Source organism: Lampetra planeri, chromosome 2, assembly GCF_965212315.1.
Source record: "Lampetra planeri chromosome 2, kcLamPlan1.2.h2, whole genome shotgun sequence".
In the NCBI taxonomy this organism is placed as follows: domain Eukaryota; kingdom Metazoa; phylum Chordata; class Hyperoartia; order Petromyzontiformes; family Petromyzontidae; genus Lampetra; species Lampetra planeri.
The window spans coordinates 34,359,231-34,381,737 of record NC_136108.1 but is presented as its reverse complement, the minus strand read 5'-3'; the positions used below and the strand labels follow the sequence as shown (position 1 = coordinate 34,381,737).

Below are 22,507 nucleotides of genomic sequence, written 5' to 3'. Positions count from 1 at the left end.
ATGAAGGGCCAGCCACGGTGCACAATCGGTTGGTGTGGCCAGGACCACGCACAGCACATCAGGTAATCATTTAAGGTTGAGTTGACATAAGGCGACGCCCAGGACTGTTAGCCGTGGCGGGGAATGGAACTCATGTCGCTAGGTTCAAATCGCCGTGCGCTAACCAATGCAGCAACGCTCCCACGGTCCCACCAAACGCACACACACACACACGACAACATCACCTCTATTGCCCTCTATATAACATCGGAGCTCAGAAATTTTTGGGGGGTTGCACTTGGTCAGTCACAATGACGATGACATCATACGGAAGAAAAGCAACATTTTGCCGTGCGGTGTCAAGAGCTTCGGGAGACGCGGAGTGAATCTCAGAGACGTTTCCGGGAAATGCGTAAAGATGCAAGTGGGAGAGCAGGTCACTCCGATGTCCCATCGTTTGATTTGTTCACCACGTTCGGACTGTGGAGTGTCGTCGAGTTTCCACGTGTGCATTATTCACGTGCGAATGAGCGAGCGTGTGGGCGTGCGAGTGGGTGAGTGCGTGCAAGAGTGTTGTGAGTGTTTAAGTGATGAGCGAGCGAGCGAGCGAGCATTCGAGTCTCCGATTCGTTGCACAAGCTATCCGCAGCGTCCGTCTGATGTTGGGATGCGGTTGTTGACAGTGAGCCGCAGTTGCCCGAAGGGAGTGAAAATCAGAATATTTATTTATACTGCAGGAGGAATCCGATGAGCTATGAAGCTATTTTTCACAGATGTCCAGTAGCCACTAGGCACAGCCATCTGCTATTTGCGAGGATAGACGCTGGATGGTTTCACACGTAGGCTATTACAGTTTATTGGGTTAGAATTGGCATGGTTGATTAGGTTAAACAGGAGGACTTCTCCACAAATCTGGCTGTAGCCTAATGATGCTAGTGTAATTATCGAACTGTAAATGCTGTGGGTTTACTCTCCAACACACCGGTGTGCTGTACTACTAACGAATTGGCGTGTTCTGTTTACGTGACAAACCTTACTAATTGGCTGTGTCGGGTGGTTAAGCGGGTTTAACACCACATTTTATATTACCGATCTAACCCAAAAAAAAACCCTCTATTATGGAGAAGTTGGATCATTGACTGCCCTTGCATACGAGGTGTTACAGACTTTAAATGCCAAGCGGCCAGGAGAAAGTACTGCAGCTATGGATTCTTGAATCTACCTGCGCAATGCCTTGAGAGTCACCGCTTTGTATGCACGGCGGTTTTCCCCGCTTACTCAGTTTTCCTTCTTCAAGCCAAACACTCGGTAATGAAACTGGACAAACAACCCAGAGCTGCGCCCTTCTGAAAAAGGAGCCTTGAGACTTGGTGAGGATTTTCTGGGGAACTAAAGGGATTGTTCTATATCAAGCAGATACAAAGACAAAGCTCCCCCGTACAGCCTTAGTAGACTTTTGGGGCAAGTGCTGTTATAGCAAGCACTCAAAGATCGGCACGGTACATGAGCGAATGGGTGGCCAGCACCACGCCCGGCCGCCTTTGCCTCCCGAGGGGCGATGTTTACACGCCGCACCAGGTACTCATTTAAGGCCGAGTCGACCTGGGGGGGGGCCCAGAAGCGGTTCAGATAATCGTCACCGGTGTTGGCCGTGAGCGGGAATCGAACTCGGGTCGCCGGGTTCGTAGCGCAATGCACCAACCCCTGCGCCAACGCCTCCTCCACGAAGACGCAGACATGCACGTAGCCACACACACACATGCACGTAGCCACACACACACACGCACGTAGCCACACACACACGCACGTAGCCACGTGCGTTCTACAGGCAGCCTACATACGCTCACAAAGCCTGCACAAGACAATGTTTTATTCATGCGACACTGTGCGCGCGACGTAGTTTTTTTTCTCTTTTACCCCTTTTTCGTGAGCCACCCACGCAGCAATAACATATTCTACATCTCCATCTTCAAGGCACTGCTAACTGGGATCCCTCCATTGCAACGGAGGCCGCATGGCACTCCGCTGTGTGACGGTTCCCGGACCCCCGCATTCCATCTTTTTACAAAAAAAACAACAACAATTCGTGCCGTTCTGATTTAAGAAGAAGACAAAAACCCGGCTTCGTCACAACCCTTAATGAACGCCCACGTTCTGAGCACAGAGAGCCGATGACTTCATGTGAAGGGATCCCGAGAAAACTCGGTCAAAGCCCTAGACCCCCCCACCCTCACCCTCCACGGTGCCAAGTGAGATGCCGAGTGCCATTCAGTGCCGGCGCTCGGCCGGAAGGGAGTGCAGGGGGAGTTGGGAAGGGGACGTCATTAAAATAGCGTCGCCACGTCGCTGCCCGCCGTCCGCATTGTTGGCGGTCACGGCCTGGCATTGACAGAAATTCCAGCGAGGGAAGACCTCGCCAGCCGATCCGTGCGTGGGCAGCGCCAAATTATTATTCGGTCGTCTCCGATGTTTAAACCCGGGAGGGCAGCGCTCTCTTGACTAATTTATTGGGCGCCACAGTGGCGAGATGTTTAATACCTCTCCTGGTATGGTGGAGGTCGTGGGTTCGATCCTGACCGTGATGCCGGTATATTTGGAGTTTGCGTGTCTCTCTCCCTGTGGCCGTGTAGACTTTTCTCTGCGTCCTCCAGTTTTTCTCCCCAAATTTAGGATCAACGTGCGTTTAGAGTATTTGGCCGCTATAAATGTCCACGTGATAGACCGCTTTGTTGAGCTGTCATTTGTGGCCAGGTGGCTTCTGAAAAAGAGCTACATAGCTAAGTGGGGGGCCTTACTTAGTAAAATTTAAATAGTTTATATTATTATTCAAGTGCACATCGCAACGCATGCAGTTTGAAGGTGGTGCGGACGCACCAGATTCTTGAGCAGAGACGTGAGCTCCTTGGTGAACACGGAGAACTTGAGGAAGGCCGCCCCCAGGTTCGGGTCGTCCCGGCTCATCAGGTTGGTGCCCACCTTGTCCAGCGACAGCGTGTACGCCTCCTCGTTCTCCACGTGGGCTGCGTGAGGCATGGGCGCACAAAACCGGCGTCAACGGGCACGACCACCCGGAGAAACGCAGCACGTCCGTCGGGGGCCAAAGTTTTTTGCCCAACGGTTCTCCGGCCACATGCGAACATTGGCTCGTCAACGTTGGCACGATAACTGGGCGGCAGCACTGGAGACTCTCGGCTCGGGTCCATTCGCGCGCACCCTAACGTTTACAGCACCTTCGTCAACCCACCACTGCACGCAGGCGTCCCCATGTCGTGTCGGTCAAGTGGTCTTTTTTTCGCCCAATCACAATTCACCAAGCTGGCCAGTGCGGGCTGGTGAAGGCGTCACTCGCCGCTGACGTTAGCCGTGGACGAGAATCGAACTCAGACTGCCCGGTTCATAGCACAGTGCGCGAACCACCGTGTCATCTACCCCCCCCCGGCTCCCGACTCTACCCCCCCCGGCCCCTCTTTAACAGCCAAAGAAAGTGATTAATACAAATGAGTAGAGAGTGGATTTTGCCTGCATCTTCGTAAATTTGAAAGCCTGCCGTTATATTAGAAGTACGCGTAAATTAAAGGTGACACTGTGACGGCAAAAAAAAAACACCTCCGCTTTATTAAATGCCACCCGTGTGTTTTAATTAAGCATTTAACTTCGACTGCACCCGGAATAAAACGGATACATGTTAATTACAAGGAACAAGAAAGATGGTGTTTCACATAGCTATGCAATATGTATGTGTATATATATTGACACCGTCTCACTGCCAAGTATTTACAACCACCAACTGCATTGTATCTGTTGTTGTTGTTGCTGCAGTAGCAGCAACAACAACAACATCCTCAACCCATTAGCCGTATTGAGCTTCTGCTTGACAACAACATTAACTAGAGTGGAGAAAACGTAAGGAATTGTTCCCAGCGTGTATGCAACACGTGACACACGGCATTCAAAACGCGTATGTTTCCGCTGTTGCGCAACCCGAAATTGTAGTTCAGGATCGGTTTTCTTGAACCTTGACAACAACACAATTAGAGAACATCCGATAGGAATCATGCGTGTACGAAATGCGACATCCAGCATTCGGAACGTAGGACACCTGCTTCGTTTCAGGGTTACAAAATCGTGCATTTGTAGATCGGGCGCAAAAGAACTCACATTGCCCGGACGTTTGGATGGCTTTAATCGACTTCTTCATTTTTTGCAGCGCGGCCCGGTCTAAATCCAGGTACTGCACACACACAGAGACGCGGGCGGACAAAGATCCCCATTTAGGCGACGAACTTTCAAAGCGACCGCGGTGAGCGAGTGCCTGTTAAGGCCGACGATGATTAAACAGGGTGCTCAAAGCGGAGGCAATCGTGCGCCAACCATTACACCACCGATTCTCATTTTCAACCCACGCACACATACACATATCTGTCACCATAATGCCAAATACCCTGCTCCGTATGAAAGTTAACCCGTTGTACGTGCGTTTTCTTCTCTTTTTAAATAAGGCATCAATTTGGGAAGTAGATGTTCCAGCGGGGGTCGGGATGTACTATTTAAACTAAACTATTAAACTATTTATTTTATTTTACCAGGTAAGGCCCACTGAGCTACATAGCTCTTTTTCAGAAGCGACCCGACCACAAACGATAGCCACGACGTGGCTTATCGCGTACAAATTTATCGCAGCCAAAATGCTGTAAATGCATGTTTCTAAACGTGGAGGGAACAACCGGAGGATCCGGAGAAAAATCCACGCAACCACGGGGGAGAACATTCAAACTCCAGACACATACAGCAGGCGTCAGGGTCAGGATCGAGCCCACGACTTCCTGCATACCAGGCGAGGTAGTTAACATCACGCCATCGTACGCGTTTCACTTCCCCCTAGCGTCGTGCAATTGTCAAAGGAACATTTAAACGGTGACCTATTTTACGCGGCAGCCGCTCCCCGCCGCGAAGAAGCCGTAAACCGCAGACTCCTCCCTGCGAGGCCGATGAGGCTGTCGCATTTCTCGGGGAGTCTCGGCTACAAAGCAGTGACCCGCGGTGTCACCGCCGCCAGTGCCGTCTCCCTACGAGGCTGCCAGGAGAGTTGCCACTTGCTTTTGCTCGTCTCGGGGTTTTGTATTTTTACTCGTCACGCGGACGTTTTAAAAAATTAAAATCTATAGATCTTCGCAGCGCGCTTGCTCTGCCAGCCTCGTCATCTCTCCGTTTGCCGCTCGGGTTTTGCCAACGCACCTCCCGTGCGTACTGCGTGCAAGTGCTGCTACATAAACAGAATTGTGTAATGCGTCTCCATATATAAATAAATAAGCCTATTGCTCTATTGGCTTTCAAGAACTATATTACCCCAGCAGAAAAACTCGGCAACGGTTTCAACCTTCCGGGATCTCATCAGCAGTCAGGCCTGTTAAACAAATGCCGGTTTGTTGTTGCCAGATGTTATCGGTAAGAGCACTCCCATCTAAATTACAGCGACCGGTCAAACGCAAACAGCGCTGTTGTAAAGCAACTCATTATATGCCGCCCTTGTGGTGGCACATTACCCATAATGCCCCACAATTGCAAAAATAATCACCTGACGTACCATTACACGCACCTTGAATGCAGTTTAGTACTAAACGGTTAAAACATAATCGGTAACTGCTCTGTCCTTGGGTCTTAAAGCAAAGAGCCGCCGCTGATTTATACCAAATGACAGGCCATCCACGTTCTACAAAGAAGACGGGAGGCGGCTGGTTCGCATCTCAAACAGAATGTAATCACACCGTCAGGATGGCAGATGCTATATATGATGCCACATTTAGCCAACTTTGGCCACAGATGGTTACAACAAAAATCCAATTAGGGTATCTCTCTTACAGGGGCTCTCCGACCAAGACGTTTCTTGCTAATACAAGCAAAAACCAGATTTATATGGAAATTCCACCACAGACATACCAACACAGTACTCAGCAGCTACGCGATTTTAAGGGGAATCCATCAAACTGACCAAACAGGAGCGAGGCCCAAATCGCCTCCTAAGAGGATCGGTGACGCCACGGTACGAAGGCGCGCACGAAACGAGGCAGGGGAATCGCACCTTCCCTTTTTTGCAGAACGACTTCTTTGTGGGGGACAAAAAAAAGCAAAGCGCCCGTCGACGAGAACCTCACAACGCTGTACAAGACACAGCGGACACAATGACTCGCGAAACGGCTTCGGTCGATGGGCGCGCACAACAACGAGTGTGCTTGGCACACGGACATCTCGAGAGCAGGCGACGTCCGTCATGCTGCCGGGATCTGCCGACGCCCGCGAGACTTAGCGACGCTTTCCCAGGTGTTCAGCTTTCCCAGCGCCGTGCACTCGGGGGTCCTGCCCCACGTCGTTCGGAGCGACGTGCAACAACGTTTCCCCCCCCCCCGGCTACGTGCCGATAACTTCTTTTGGGAAGTGAATTCAATTCCCTCTCAAGAGTTCGGAATTAAATTCCCTTGAGCATTCAGTTCCCCGCCCCCCGCCCCCCCTCTCCCCTCCCCCTGGAGAAGCTCCCGTGGCACTTGGGGCGGAATGTCTGCACGACGCCACTGCCGATCGGCATTGGAGATCTTTAACAGCTCAACCGCCAACGCCGATGTAGTGGCTATTCTGGATTCAAGTGTCGTCTACTAAAGCAAAACTTTTTTTAACATGTATATATAAAACGGTCATGCTCCACCTTCATTTGAGGTGCATATCTCACAAGCACGAAAATATCTCAGGCGATCAGGACGGAGGGTTTCTGCAATCACACCGCTCGCTCGGATTTGCCACGATGGATATGAATACGGCGCCACTCACACACGCTCACAGTGTGGCAAAGTGCGCAGCTCTTAGGGCTATAAATGCTGTGAAAATTGATGGCTTTGGTTTTAATGGTTTCACACAACCCCCAGCCACCACCAACTTGAAACTCAAAAGCTCAGAATTAGTTTTCCGTTAACACAACGGACTGATGTTTACGACACTCAGCATGTGTGTATGTGTCACGCGCAATCCACTGTGTGTATGTGTCACTCACAATCAATAGTGTGTGTCACTTTATAACCCAGTGTGTATGTCACTCACAATCTACTCGTAAGCCTTAACCCAAAGCCCACCCACTCCTCTCAGTCAGCATTATATCTCCAAGTCAATTTTACAGGGTGAATACCGCAATCCTGGGAAACACGGAGAACACATCACACATCCCTGCAGTCTCAATGAGATACGCGATTACTGTGTGCAAACACGCACCATCGATTCTCTCCTCGGTAGAGAAAGGTAAAAGGCGCAGCCCTGCAATTACTCGCTCACATCCCCGTTGGCGGCAGGCCTGCCACTAGATTAAGCTCTAGAGGGCATTTTTTGCCGATGCTTCATCACTGTCCAGAAGCCTTGGAAGAGGTTGGGGGGCGGGGGGGGGAAGGTTTTGTTTGGTGACCCCTGACCCCCTAAGTGGATATATCATGACAGCATGAGCCACAAAGGCTCAAAATTTAATCATGTGCAGCCCCCAAGTGGAAAGCAATAACGTAAAACAACAACAAGTGAACCAGGCCTAAATACTCATGCTTAGAGCCGGCATAGCCCGCAAAAAACCACAAGCCAAATACTCATGCTTAGAGCTGGCATAGCCAGCAAAAAACCACAAGCCGATGGTCTCACCAACCTTCAGAAAATAAAAAAAGAATTCACCCCGGTGACTCATTAGCGATGAAAATATGCAAATAATTGAACCACCTTCTGATAGAGATTCTTAAAAAAAAAAACTGAACAAAATTTTGGGAAACATAAGGCTATCATAAAACAGGAAATACTATATAGCAGCATTATCAGATATGGAAGCATATTGCAGAGACCGTCATCTGGAAGTGGAATGACCATGGCTGATGATGAAAATAGGAATAAGGGGATGCAGCAGTTACATCCTGGTTCACGCACTCTCCTATGAACCAAGCGACCTCGCGTTCAATTCCTGCCCATTGCCAACATCAGTGGCATAAGCGATATTTTAAACGGTCCTGGAACCTCCCCCTTTTCACGATCCCAAACAATTTTGACAACTCAGGATGGCCATAGCCACAAGGAGGTGTTCAGGGTGAAATGGGGGAGGGCACGGGGGAGGGGGGGTAGAGGTTTGGTGACCCCTGACCCTCTTAGTGGAGATATCATGACAGCATAAGCCGCAGAGCCTAAAAATGTGTGGTCTCCGAGTGGAATCTATCAAGTAAAAGAACAACAACAAGTGGACGAGGCCTAAATGCTCATGCTCGCGTAGAGCCGGCAACGCCAGCAAAAAAAACCACAACGGCTGAACCACCACACCCGATTTAGACGGTCTCACCGGCCCTAAGAAAGAGAACATTCATTCACCCCGGTGACTCATTAGCGATGGAAATAGGCAAATCTTTGGACTATCTAAGAGATAGAGCGCTTTAAAACCCGAACTCATGTGTAGGAATGGCAAAGGTCGGCGTAAAAGAGGGGCGGCGGTGGTAGTGGTTGCATTCGTGCAGCAGCGGGCTGACGAAGGGCGTTGCACGATTGTTTTTTATTGAACAAAATAGGAAAGGACACGGAAGTTTAACCACAGCACCATATCACTCATCGAGGTGGAAAACATTTTCTACAAACCGCACACGTTGCTTTTTGTATTGAGCGTGTCTCAAAAAACTGGCGGGCAGTTGCCAAATAGTGTGCAGGCGGTGCAACTGCAGTGGAGGCGCATGAAGGCCGAGCTACGAAGATCGGGGGGGGGGGGGGGCATGCCACACGCTCCGTACGCCACGGCCGCTAATTTCACACGACGCACGTGATGGCCGTGGCGGGTTGTTCTCAGTCGTTTGGCTCTCCCCAGCAGCGCGTGGTCAGGTTGTTGCCCCGCGTCGTTCGAAACGACCTCCAACGTTTTCCCACGCGGTGCCCTGGCCGTGGTAACCTCCTCTACGTCGGCGCGGACGGCTCGCAAAAGGGCCAGCGTGCCACACATGTCCCCCTCTGCTCTGGATCCCCTTTTTTCCCCGGCGATGATTTACCCCCACACACCGGGCCGCGTGGGGGTGGGGTGGGAGGAGGTGCGGGGGAACGCCGGCGAAATTCCCTCGAGATGAAACGCAGCGACGCTCTAACCAAGCACAAGGTACAGTGCTCGCAGAAATACAGTTGCTTGACGCAAGACGTCCGTGGCGGCAAAAATGCTGCCGCGTTATTCGAAGAAAACAAAATCTGGCGGAAATTTTGTTTGACGGATGCGGCTCTAATAACCGGTCGTTTTTATTACTCAATAGGGAGCACGAACGGTGGCCGCCACGCGCGCTCGCAATGACCCCGTAAAGAGCGGCAGAGGCGGCGGCGGTCTTAAGCACATGTCTCCCGACACGAATAAAAATTGTTGCGCTGCGACGGGCTCGCCGGTCCCACTACCCGGGGGACAGGCCGTGACGATCCAGGAAGAAAAATCGTGCACACGCAGCATGGGTTCTGCACAAATGGAAAGAACCGGAACGAGAGGAAGACCTAACAGAGAATGGCTTGACGATGACGACATCAGAGATTGGTGCCAGAAAGATCTGGCCACTGCTTGAGCATATTGCCACAAGGCAGAGGAAAGTGTCACCAAATGTAAAAACGTGCAGTGGACACCTATGGGCTATCTGCCCATGGATCATGACGATGATGACGATGATGATGACGAACCTATGAAGCCTAACCTTACGTTAGACTTCATCGGTTCGAATTTAAGCCTGAAGGCCCCTCTCAAGCCTTCCGCAGAGCCTAGGCGACGAGGGCCCACAGTGCCCGTAATCCTCGTAGTAACAACAACAACAACAAGTCACAAGCTCCGTTGGAAAGCGACCGCGCTACGGGAGGCGCTGACCACCGCCGTAGGCTGGCGGTGCAGGATGACATCGGTCACCTCCAACGGTGGCGGGGGAGTTGTGGCTGGGAGGATGAACGTCGGTTACGATGGCGGCGCTTCTCTCCAACGTGGAGGAGTGGCGGTGGGCGCAGCGGTTAGCTTGCTACGCTGTGCTACGATACCCGGTGGCAACCTTAATCTGGGTGGCAACCCATAATCTAAGTATGGCCTTAATCTAAGTTGTCTTGTGCTTGTTGTTGTTTGACTTGCATCCCACTGGGATTTTTGCACACAGTGTTGGTGTACGGTACTTTTTCTGCAATATTTTGCTGTCTTTTCTTGGATTTACTGTTTGCACTTAGTCATATAGTCACTTTAAGATGTTTTCTTGTTCATGTTTTTGCTTTTTAAATCCTTTATATTAAGTTCGCGTGCTTGCTTGCTTGCTTAGGACCGTGCAAATCTTTCGGTCATTTTTTAACCCACTTCCCGTGATCCAATCGAGCTGACATTTTCCACACAGACTCGTTGTGCCAGACAATTATTGTTCCCAAAATTTGACACTTTTTAGGCAAAAAAATGTATTTTACATATATTCAAATAGAACGCATTCATGGCTTTGGCTGAACGTCAGAGTGTAAGAGCCCAGAGCGTAACCCCTCCACAGGCCGTGGCGGAGTAGCGCAGTTGGTAGCGCCCTCGCTTCCCATGCCAAAGGTCGCGGGATCGATCCCCGCGTCCTCCACAGGCGAATATATTTTTAAATCCTTTATATTAAGTTCGCTGCCACGCATATAAAGGATTTATAGTGAAAAACTTTGTTTTTACGGGTTATACTTATTTGTTTGTTGCGGTTGCACCCGATTCAAGAGCCGAATAGCTCACAGGGCTATACCTAATAAATGAAACTTGAACTTGAAACTTGAACCCGACGTCCGATTTCCCACTCGCGGGCCGACACCGGTGACAATTATCTGAACCGGTTCTGGGCCTCCCCTGGGTTGGCCTCAAATAAGAACCTGGTGTAGCCGTGGTGTGTAGCAAACATCGCCACTAGGGGGACAAAGGCGGCCAGGCGTGGTGCTGGCCACCCACCCCGTCGTATGCCACATTTCCGGCCTTCACAGGAGCTCGCTAACAGCACTTGCCCCAACAGTCTGCTAAAGGCTACACGAGGGAATTTTTGTCTTTGCCCTCGACTGCAATGATTCCACACGTCTCCCCGACGCGTTTCCAGGTCGTGCCGCGTGTTTGTTCGGCAAGATGTTCCGACGTGTTGCTCCGACTTCTGGCACCACGCCAGACGACCCCATCAACGGCGGAGAGCAATCCGGCACGGCCACGACAAACTACGGCGTGGGTTTTGCTCCTCTGCCTTCGACTGCTTCCGCAGCCACGGCGAGTGGATAACAAATACGGACGTGAAGTTGTTTCGACTAGATATGTTTCTCTCAGTGAAAATAAAATGTCTTTTTTTTTTGCCCAGGCAGTTGTTTTCCAGCAACCTTTGCACCGTTTTTTTATTATTACAACAGTGACGTTGGGCACTAAAGCGAGAAATAAGAGCGCTTGAAAGGACACAGATGAGAATACTGACATGGATGTTGGGAATATCTCAGAGGGGAAGGAACGAGGAAGTTGGAGCCATCGTAGGGGGAGTGCGGCGTTTATCGGAGCGACTGCCATGACCAGGCTTGATTCGGGGTGAGGGGGGGGGGAGAAAAGATGGGGGGAGAAAGGCGAGGGAGGGGGGGGGAAAGGGGTGAGGCAGCTATACAACAAAGCTCAGGGGCCTCCGAAAAAAAAATTAGATTTTTTTTTAGATGGGCAGGAATGCAGCCTGCAGCCACAACATCGCGTAGCGGGACCCCACGGTCCTCTGGGCGGGCCTGGTCGTGACAGCTCGATTTGGGAGCGCGGGCCGTAGCAGCCTGCGCCAGGTGGAGTCTGGGTCTGAGCCACTTCCTGTGCCCTTCGCTCACGAGGGCCTCCAGGTGACTCCACGGTCGAACCTGCCGCCCCCTCACCCGCCCCCCCCCCCGCGAGGCGTCCCGGACACCGAGGGACACGGAAGCCTTCACCGGGTAGCACCAACCACACCTGTAGTCAGACCCAACGTGTGAGCGTGCGAGAGACGGACAATTCCCCTTTCTGCTGCTCTCCCCGCACTGCGTGGCTCTGGAATTCCACCCCAACGCCTCTTTTCGCCCAATTTCCTTTGCTCAACTCAAGGGATGTTATGAACATTTGTCATTCTAGATTTTACATTTGTCAATTACAATGTTAATAGTGGCGTGTGTTGCTGGCCGTTTGGTGATTTAACGGCCTCTGGGCCTGTGCACAGTAACCGTGATAAAAAAAAAAGATAATGAGACACAGGTGAGGATGGGAGGGCGCAGTGGGAGTATGAACCGCACGGAGATACGAGATACAGTACAGCGATAAGGAGCAAGAGGCAGAGAGATGCAAGGGCTGAAAGAGGGAGAGATTCGAAAAAGACCAAGTTGAGCGTAACGGAAAGCATTGCGACACACAAGCCGAGCGCCTTGTAATTGCCTACGCGGTAATTTAAAACACTTCGCTTTAAATGCATCTGGAAGATATTTTCAGTGCAGGGGCCAAGGGTCTACCACTTTGAAGATGGCTGAAAGATGCCTATCGCTTCGCGCTTTGTAAGAAACACCGCGAGCAGCTTCGGCACAATGCAGACAGTGCCGGTGGCGTAATCAAACCGACCTGCGGCAAAAGCAAGTCGGGAAGAGGAGGAAAATTAAAGTTGAAGAGAATGGGATTCATTATACGGCTAATGACTTTTAGTTACCGCACGCTCACGAGTGCACTTCGCTTGCCGAGCGCGCAGCGGAAGCAGCAGGCGTTTATCACAGCAGCAGCAGCAGCAGGGATACTGCCACGGTGTAATGTCGCCGGTTCGATTCCATCTCCGGGCGCGGCAATTTTCTCACTCATACCCGGCAAGTATAAATGGGCACGCAGCAGTTAGGGTCCATCGGCAGCTCACGGTTGGCCAAATTACCCTCTCGCGAGGGGCGGGAGGGGCTCTCTGGCGGAGCCTCCCTCTAGTGTAGGGCCCTTCCGCCAGCAGTGGCCTCGGCTGGCAATTGCGGGGCCTGTGTCTTCAACCTCTGCAGGTCGCACTGGGCCCAGGCAGAGCGCCGCGCTGCGCGGCTGGGAGCCTGCGGAACGCAGCCGGCCGCTCAAGGTGGGAGTCCAGAGAGCAACAGGAGCAGGAGCCGGAGCCAATCAGGGCATCAGTGACCCCCCGGTGACCTTTGCAAGCGGAAGGGAAAGCTCAATCAGCGTAATTGCAAGCCATTTCCTGGCCAGACGGCGCTCGCAAATGGCCATAATGAGAAAACCCAATTGGGGTTTTTCTCTTCGAGCTCGAGAGTGGGTCATTCGAGTCGCCGTCGCTCAGTGACGCCCGTGCTGGCGTCAGAGCGGCTAATTAAGCGTCGCTATTAATCAGTCTTAAGCCGACAACGACGCCCTCTGACCTGAAATGCGAGTCCCCGTCCTTCCGGACCGGGGTGCCGATGCCGCCTTTAATTCACTAAGTGACACTGGAAGGCAAACGGGCCCCTTCGTGAATTTTACGCGGATGTGAGCGGACAGAGCACAGAGCCGGCACCGCTGAGATCCTGCGTTAGACTTCAGGACTCGGCCGCCCACAACACAACAGGGATCCAGAGCGCACGCGAGTCGACGGCTTCAGCCTGGGCATCAACAATTGCACAAAAAAAGCCATCGCCACTGACAGTAAATAGTAAACAAAGCAGAGGGTGGGGAGATGGGTATGCTATCGCTCTTGATCACACAACCGCACTTTTGACCTTTGCCTGCCACCCCCAACCCCAAGCCAACACCTGGGCCTGGGGCTGTCACCTGCCCTGGCTCTCCCAGGATCAGTTAATGGTTGAGGTAGCTGTCCTGGGAAATCTGGAAGTCGTCCCGATTTTAATCAGTGGCGTTATAATAAACCACCCAACCATGCCGGTCAACCCCCCCTCCCCCCCCCCTCTGCTTGAACTGTCCTGTAAGATGTTCCGCCCATGTTATGTACCGATTTTATTCTAACTCAGAGGTGGCAATCCTGCCTGGGCTCTTCCCGTTTGTCCACTCCTCTGCTGCACCACACAGGGCCATAGACCAGACAGCCCATAAGCCAAGGGGGTCGATCGGTACCCCCTTGGCTGGCAAATGCTGCCAGTCTCCACCATGAGCAGGATCGATAATGGGCAATTGCCTAGCATACACAATACCTGTTTTACAGACAATTTATATTCATATTCTGTAGATGTTTCATATTACAATACAGGAGTTTTTTTCTCTCGATCAAATACGCAATGTTACCCTGATTTAAACTCCATTTTTCTCATGAAACGCTACTACAGGGGGCTTGCTATCGCTCAAATTTGTGACGTAAAGATGCTTTTCTGGAAGAAAATTATTGCGTGCATTTGCCACCCAGGGCGGTACCCGTGCATTACTCTTAGGCCCCCAAAAAGGCTCGGGGCTCAAAAAGGTATTGGCCACTTGTGCGCAAGTCACGAGCATGTGCCATGGCTGCCGCAGGCGGTCGCGGTTAAGAGCTCAGCAGCTGGAGCTGGGTGTGAGCCCTCGTCCCAGGCACAGCTGCGCATGAAAGCTACGGGAGCGCTCCCTCGGGACAAACGATGGCAAGGAGCGGGGGCGGGGTGGGGGGCGTGGAGTTGAGCAGGAGCTGGAGGAGCTGGTGGGGGGGGCACGTGGCAGACTTAAGCCGGAACATTTGGTGAAGTTGTTTTGACAAAGTAATACTTAAGCGTACAGCTGGCTGATGGCGCATGGATTGAGACGGCGTGACCTTGCAGCGTGAAGCGTCACAGCGGCAGCCGCAGCCGTGCCGGAGCGCCGGCTCAAGGTGCCTCCGCTCAGCTTTTACGATCGTGGGTGACGCGCCAGGACCACAGGCGGAATTAAAGCACAGGGGCTTTAGGGGCTGCAAGCCCAGGGCCCTCGGATTTTGAAGCCCCTTCCTCCCGCAAAAAAAGGAGTGCAATGCTTTATAATGATTTATATGCAATACTATAGCACCAGCATAAATCCTACAGCATAATGAAAACCACAACATCACATTGCTACCAGTGGCGTGCACACGTGTGAACCGGTGAGTTTCTTTAGACTTTGATTTTGCTTTTTTGCAATTTGTGCAACGCAATTAAAAGTTGGATCTCGAATAACCGTGGTGACGAACTAGCTTGGCTTAAGTTGGCATGGTCGGTGGTGAATCAGTTAAGGGAAGGGAATTAAAAATACAAAGAGGGCGGCCCCCCGCTAAACGATAAGGCCCTCGGGCCCCCCATCAATGTTGATCAGGCGAAGGGCCTGGTTGGAGGGTTCATGATGCAGGGGCAGACCACAACCAGCGCAGGGTCCCAGCAATAAATAAACAACAAAACCACACAAAATACCGTTCAAACATCACCCACTTGAGAAACGACAGAGTTCATGATCAGGGTTAAAGTTTTTAGCCGACAACTTATCCCCCAAAACGTTTTTGCTCGCAGAAACCACACAAAAAAAATCACCAACCTGAACAACATTACTTATCTCCAATCAAGTGACACATGCCTGATAAGTCCTTGACACAACATGTACTACACTGGATATGGAGGACAACTCATCTGAACCAGAAACCCTTCAAAATCATGTTTTTTTTTCCCCCACCAAGGTCAACATCGGCTGTAACGAATTTCAAGCGCACCCAACCGGCGTTGACATGAGCACGCCGGGTAACGACTGCTCTTGTTGAAGAACAGCCACAACCCCGAGCCATTCACACGCACCGCAAACATTCACCGTCGCTCACGTCACTCACTTGCTCAGGAAGTTACGCCGCAAGATACCACCCGGGTCACATGTACCGCGCGCACGGCCCGCGTCGTCAATCCACTGCTGGATGAGGACCTCCCCCCATGCCCGTTGCGGGTTGTGGGGGGCGCATTTGACCATACTTCACCACGCCGGTTCGGTGGCGCATCGGTGGCACTTCGGTGCCGGTTTGTGAACGCGGGGAAGCAGACACGCCGCCGGAGCATAGTGCAGTACAACAACGGGTTTTTCCGCACCGCTCTCAACGCATCCCAGCAGCGGCCTATAACACCTGTTATGCATGGTGGTCGCCAGGGGCAGGTGGTGGGTTCATATATGAGCGAGGCACAGAAGCTCGCGGCGGAGGGGGGGCAGGGGGAGGGAGGGAGTGGGGTGCATGCAGTTTATCATCTTTATACCGAGCAAAGTATTTGTACATTTTCTTTTCCTCTTTTCACTCGAGGGGGCCCAGCCCCACGTGGGCCCTGATGACGAGCCACCGCTGGTGGTCGCCCATTCAAACACTATCCAGGCTCAAGCCTGCTTAGCTTCCCAGATCTGACGAGACCGGTCGCATTCCGGGTGACTTTGCTCATCGGCTAAGGGTGCACAAAAACAAGTCGACGGAGCGCAGTCGGAAGTTCCCATCGCCAACACCGCCAACAACAGGAAAGAAAAATCCTCCATGCGCGTGGATTATGTAACGCTCTCCAACATGCGTCCGTCCTCGAAAGTACAGTACTTCATCAGCAATTATAATGGTCAGTCTCGCGGCACGCGCGCAAGAAGCACTGCGTCCATAGGCCTCGGATAAGGCAGGGCAACCCCGAGGTCAATGCAGCCGGTTTTCCCTGACGGAAGTCCCCAATGGTAGCACAATTAGACATAAACGTCTCATTCATACCGGGGCATCATCCCTACGCGGGGTAATTGTGACAGCTAGCTACGGACACACGGACGGACGGACGGACGGACGGACGGAGCTAATGCATTCACGCTTTCAACCGCAGTCGGAAAGTGTTACAACAACAACAAGGAAAAGCGAGCGCAGCAGCTGAGCGCCGCATCAGCTGGCGCCGCGCGTAACTCGGCTGCCGACTGGACGTGGGGGGTCAGCCATCCCCGAACAGGGAATCAACAGCTGGAAGTTGGAGCGCACCCACGGAACATCACCCAGGGGAACCAGCAACAATCCGCCCACTGTGTCCAACAACACGGCTGCCTGTTTTGCGGACGATTTTGCGATGAGGGTTTTTTTTTGTTTTGCCATTCCACCCACCGCCCGCCCGCTCACCCCCCTCCCCCACCTTCCTGATTCCCACTGGATCGGAAACTCGCATTGTTTCCCAGTCCGGTCGCTGCGCGCCGCAAGATAGTGGTCATCATCGCCGGGTCCAATGCCGACTGAAGGTCAAGTCGACTCGCGTGTCACGGGAAACCGCGGGAGGAAGGTCGTGGAAAAAGCGCGGAGCAGCGACACGGGGAAGGGCTGTACGTGGGGAACTTTGTTTTTAAATGTAAGCAGCTTTTCGGACGCATACGAGAACGAGTGACGTGTCAAGTACGGCCCCTGCCGTCACTCCACTGCTGGATGAAGGCCGTGCCGTGTCGATCTTTGTGGGTGGGGTCGTTTGAAATTTACTTGAGCACGGATTCATGTTGGGGGGGGGGGGGGTCGGGGTGGCCAGCACCAGGTCGAATTCATCGCTGACGCTACCCGTGGCTGGGCATTGTATGCAGGCCTAGTTTAAGTTTAGCTACGATTGTTCAACCAGGTGAGAACTGAAGAGACCAGGGATAGTCCACGTTCGCAACAGCGGCCTGGGTAATTAGTCTGTCCAGGAGGGAGTTGACGAGTGCTACGTGTGTGTGCGTGCATTAAAGCCAATTTGAGTAACTTTTCGTATTTGGCTAAATTTTCAGACAAGACATCGGTCCAGGGATTTTTAATGTCCGCTGGAGCACACGGTTCATTATTGTGACGGTTATTACACCCGTAGTGGTAACCAGGGTAGCTGCCGGATTTGAACCGCGAATGTTCCGCAAGGAGGAATGAACGCCCCCCTGCGTCATTGTCTCTGGGTTCGTAGTTGCAGTGCGCCAAACCACTGCGACACCACTCCACCCGCGTTATAATTATGGGTGCAATAACGCGTCAGTTCACCGATTAATATCGATCCACAAGGTCACGATGCGCGCACCGAGCCGTGCGTGTAACAATTAGCATTTTGCGCTTCCGTAAATGTTGCACGTAATGGATTCATGTGACCTCTGCAGCTCCACTAGCCGCCGTGAGTGTTCGGTCGAGTGTGTGCCACACGGTGAGTGGCGAGGAGTGGGTGCCTGTGGTGAGTATCGGTGTCTGGTGATTGGCGTCAGCCGAGCAATGAGCGGCGAGTGTCTGGCTGATCAGTCAGCTGAGCGGCGAGTGTGTGGCCAGTGCCGAGCCTTTGGTGATAGATTACCGGCCCTGTTTGCGATGGAGCGACCGCGTCTAATGACACAAGCACATCTCGTCATTATCAACCATCTAACCACAAACGTGATTTTTGTTTTTATTACTTAGCTTTCTGTTTGTCGCACGCGACCTCCACTCTGTACACAACAACCCAATCAATACCAATCGTGTGCATGGGCACGCTCCGCCAAAGCCCACGCATGCCTCTGCGTGCGCGTGCGACTCCACTGACATTGAAGTTGCAAACACGAGCCCAGCTACGGCCCCCCCCCCGGGGCAGGGCACGGGTGGCACGTCGTGTCTCGCTCCCTCCCCGCTCGCTTGCACACAGAGACAGGGACAGGTCCCTGGGAAAACTGGAGCAGCGCCAATGCTTGCCGACTTGAACGTCGCCAACGCAAAACTGCGCGCACGTTACATGCGATTGGATCAAATTGCGCTCTGCGTTTATTTAGATTGAAAACTCTCGTTTCTTTAAAACGGATTTTTGTCTTTCGTTTGTTATCCTTCCACCGCACCTTTGTTTAGCATGGTTGGCTAAGTATGGTGCAAACAAAAGTTCACACATGTATGTATCTATAATACAGGGGTTTGTTTTGGTTAGATCGCGTGAATATATAAATGTGTCTCGTTAAACCTGCCACCACCCGACAGCCTTTTAGTAAGGTTTGTTACGTAAACAGAACATGCCAATTCGTGACTAGTACAGCACACCGGTGTGTCGGAGACCAAAGCCACAACAATCGGAGTACGATGTTTCACCAGTAATTAGCATTATCAGGTGACAGCCAGATTTGTGGATAAATCCTCCTGTTTCGTTCCTTATATAGAGGGGTCGATGTGATTGCGAGCACTTCCTGAACACACATGTATGTCTGTTGAACTTGGCGTGGTTGGCTGCGTACGATGTAAAAGAAGTTCAACATACACGTGTAGAGGAGTATTGTGAGTTGCCAATGAGGGGGCGAACAGGAGGAGGTGCGAGCGGGTCGACAGTCAAGGATGACGTAACGTCACGGGTTGTGTAAGGGACTTCGGAGAGCACCTTCGGGAACAAAGGCGGGGCCGAGCTGGGGGGAGGAGCCGCCCAAGGGGTTCTTAAGGCGTGATCGCGGAGCGGTGTTGGCTGAACCCCCGCTCCGGGCAGACGAGTGAGAGAGCTCAAGGGGTTTATAAGGCGTGGTCGTCGTGGGGAGCCAGGGTCAGGATCGGCTGAAGAGGGCCTCTCTCTCGTCGCGGAGCGGTGTTGGCTGAACACCCACTCCGGGCAGACGTGTGAGAGAGCCCAAGGGGAAGCCGAGGGAAGGACCCAAATAGTATTCAGCGTCCGGGATAAAGGACTGAGACAGAGTGCACCTACACGGGTGCGAGTGTAGGATGTTGAGTGTGACAGTGTTTTAATAAACGGCAACAGCCCTTATAGTATTCCTCGTCTCCGCGTGAGTCTACTGCACATGTATGTACGCACGTTGAACATCAACATACATGTAAATATGCATGTTGAACTTCTTTTGCACCGTACGTAGCCAACCCAGCTAATCGGAGGTGCAGGGAAAGGACAACGAACTGAACACGAAAATCAGCCGTCAGTATCGAGCCACATGTTTAGGCACATTTATAAAGGCGCACCCTTATGAGCTGGGTTATCCCGAACGCACGATGTTCGTGCACCGCAAAGCGTTATTTAACGGGGGCTGGTTCGATGCCGGCGAGGAATCTCGAACGTGCAGCGGTGGCGGAGAGTTTCCGGGTCGGTGGAACCGCCGACGTCCGGAATCTCGCTCCGATCGATCGGTGGCGGTGGTGGCGGTGGTGGCGGTGGTGGCGGTGGTGGCGGTGGTGGCGGTGGTGGCGGTGTCGGCGGTGGTGGCGGCGGCACCTCACGCGATGCCCGGACAGTCGTGTCGTCCGATTCCGCAAAATTTCGTAAAAATTTCCATTTTTTGCAAATCGCCGAGCAGGACTGAGCAATCACTTCCCAACTGAATTGTATGGAAGCGTAAAATAAAAACGAGATGGTGAAACTGTGAAGTACAACGACGAAGTCCGACGACCCCCGACATCGGCGATGATCGTCGAGGTTGTGAAATGTAATTTCGGGCTGTAACATGCGGGGAAAAAACGGATATGGGTGGCAACGCGAGTTGACGGACGCCAGCGAGGACATTTGTATACGAGCCACCACGGCAGTCGTATCGACTGGGCTGTGGCGGACGGCAGTGAGTCACGTGCAAGAAAGTTAAAGGACCAAGGGAGCTCCCAAAGCCGAGTAAATACATAAATTGGCTCACAAAAGAATCTGAGCAGCAGTGTTTCATCAACACAAAGCATTATGCCGGGGGGCTCTCAAAGCTTTTGTGGCAAATTACAAACGTCTCTACGATTGGGGCGTCGTCACCGACTTGTTTACAGAGAGATGGTTTAATCCGGTTACTTTACCCGATGTGAGCATTTCAAGTACAATACGAGCTCGGACAAATATCACCGTATACCCGTGTAACCTTTGCATTTAACGTACTTTATACGGTGTCGCGTATCCGACTCGCTGGGGACCTGTGTAAACGGGCGGCCATGTGAACGTGACGACTACACGCACGCGTCCGTAACTGTGCTGGGCTGTTGTTGTTATCATTGTTGTTGTCAGCCTGTAACTTCCCTGCCTTGCTATCCTTCGTTGTTCCTTTCCAGGAGTGGCCTCCGAACTTGGCGATTTCACCTCGCTGCCATCGCTTCTGCCATCCGCCTCGAGTTGATTTTGTCCTGCACTTGTCCAACAGCCTGCCCTGGGCCAATGCAAAGCGCCGAAGAGAAATATGCGAAACAGTTGCAATTACTAAAAATCGAATTATCTTAAGGTATTCATACTCTTAGTTTTTTCGGTAAAGTCACGTAGGTAAAAAATAAAATTAAAATTTATAAAAATAAAATAATTAAAATCACGACGTTTCGGAGGCAACACAAGTCTCCGTCATCAGGTGGGACCGTCACAGCTAAATTTGCTGTATCAAGCTTCAAATCTAGAATTATCTTAAGGTACTTAAAAATGTTGAGCTTTTTTTTTTTTTACAAAGATCAGGGTTCGAACTGATATTGTGTGTAACCCCTTGAGCTGCTTGGGAACTCTCAACGCCTGCGCTTTGTTTGCTTATGCCCAGCACCACCACCGCTTCCTTACCGCCCGCAGCGTCCTACCCTAGAGAGAGAGAGAACCCGCAGCAATTGCAGCGCACGCACAAGGTCACGCCATGCCCTCCAGAAAGATAAAGAAAATAATTACAGCACTTCAGAGGCAGCATCTAGCGAGAGGAGAGATGGGGAGAGAGAGAGAGAAACGCATGAGACGGGGGAAAACAAAATCAATGCTCTAATAGGCTGTGATACGTTTCTACGTCATGCACACATTGGGATTTTGCTTTTGAATCTTTAATGAACTTGTCGGCAAAAAATCTAATAAACGGCGGGTCGGTTCGTGTGCAGGTGGTGCTGGGTGGGTTGCCGCAACGTAGGATCATGAGTGGGTGCCTGCAATGGTTTGGGGAGGCCTTCATCCAGCAGTGGATTGACCATGGCTTAAGAGGATGATAAAGTTGGTAAGCAAACCCTTCTTTTGTGAGGACATCTTGGCTGGTAAGTAAGGATATACCAACAGTTTGTGTTTTCATATTCAGAAATCTTTTACTCTTCATTGGTGAATGAAAGCCATCACAGTAGGTCACATGAAACACATTACAGCATAACCTCATCAGCATCATCATCAACCAGAATCTATTCACTGCTGAATAAAGGCCAAAACTAAACTATTTTTATTTTAGCAGGTAAGGCCCACTGAGCTAGATTGCTCTTTTTTTCAGAACAGACCTGGCCACAAATAATAGCTCAATGAAGTGGCTTATCACGTGGAAATTTATAGCAGCCAAATACTCTAAATGCATGTTGATGCGACATGTGGAGAGAAAAACTGGAGGACCCGGAGAAACATCCACGCGACCACGGGGAGAGAGAGACATCCAAACTCCAAATATAAACGTGTCAGGATTGGGATCAAACCCACGACCTCCTGTAAACCAGGCAAGGTAGTTAACATCTCGTTACCATGGCTCCCGAGCTGTCACCCACTCACAGTCTTGCGACACAACAATTCGTATGGCTCGTGCGGATCAACTAATTTCTTTGCTCCATCTCCACAACTAACGTACTCCGGGAGCGAGTTTTCCTCCTTTCATTCTTTATAAAAACACATTTTAAATCCATTCTAGATTTGAAGTTTACGTGACTGCAAGGATTCATACTCTTTGATTTTTTCGGTAAAGTCACATATTACTGTATAAGCGACTTGATAC

At 51.6% G+C, this 22,507-nt stretch overlaps 1 protein-coding gene across 1 annotated transcript in view; it reads right to left on the bottom strand.

Annotated features, from left to right (window-relative positions):
- LOC144732527 (arf-GAP with SH3 domain, ANK repeat and PH domain-containing protein 2-like) overlaps positions 1-22,507 on the bottom strand; it is a 110,836-nt gene that overhangs the window by 41,103 nt on the left and 47,226 nt on the right. Inside the window, 2 exon segments of the mRNA XM_078613935.1 lie at positions 2,854-2,999; positions 4,138-4,210. Of these exon segments, the coding sequence (XP_078470061.1) occupies positions 2,854-2,999; positions 4,138-4,210 (219 nt within the window).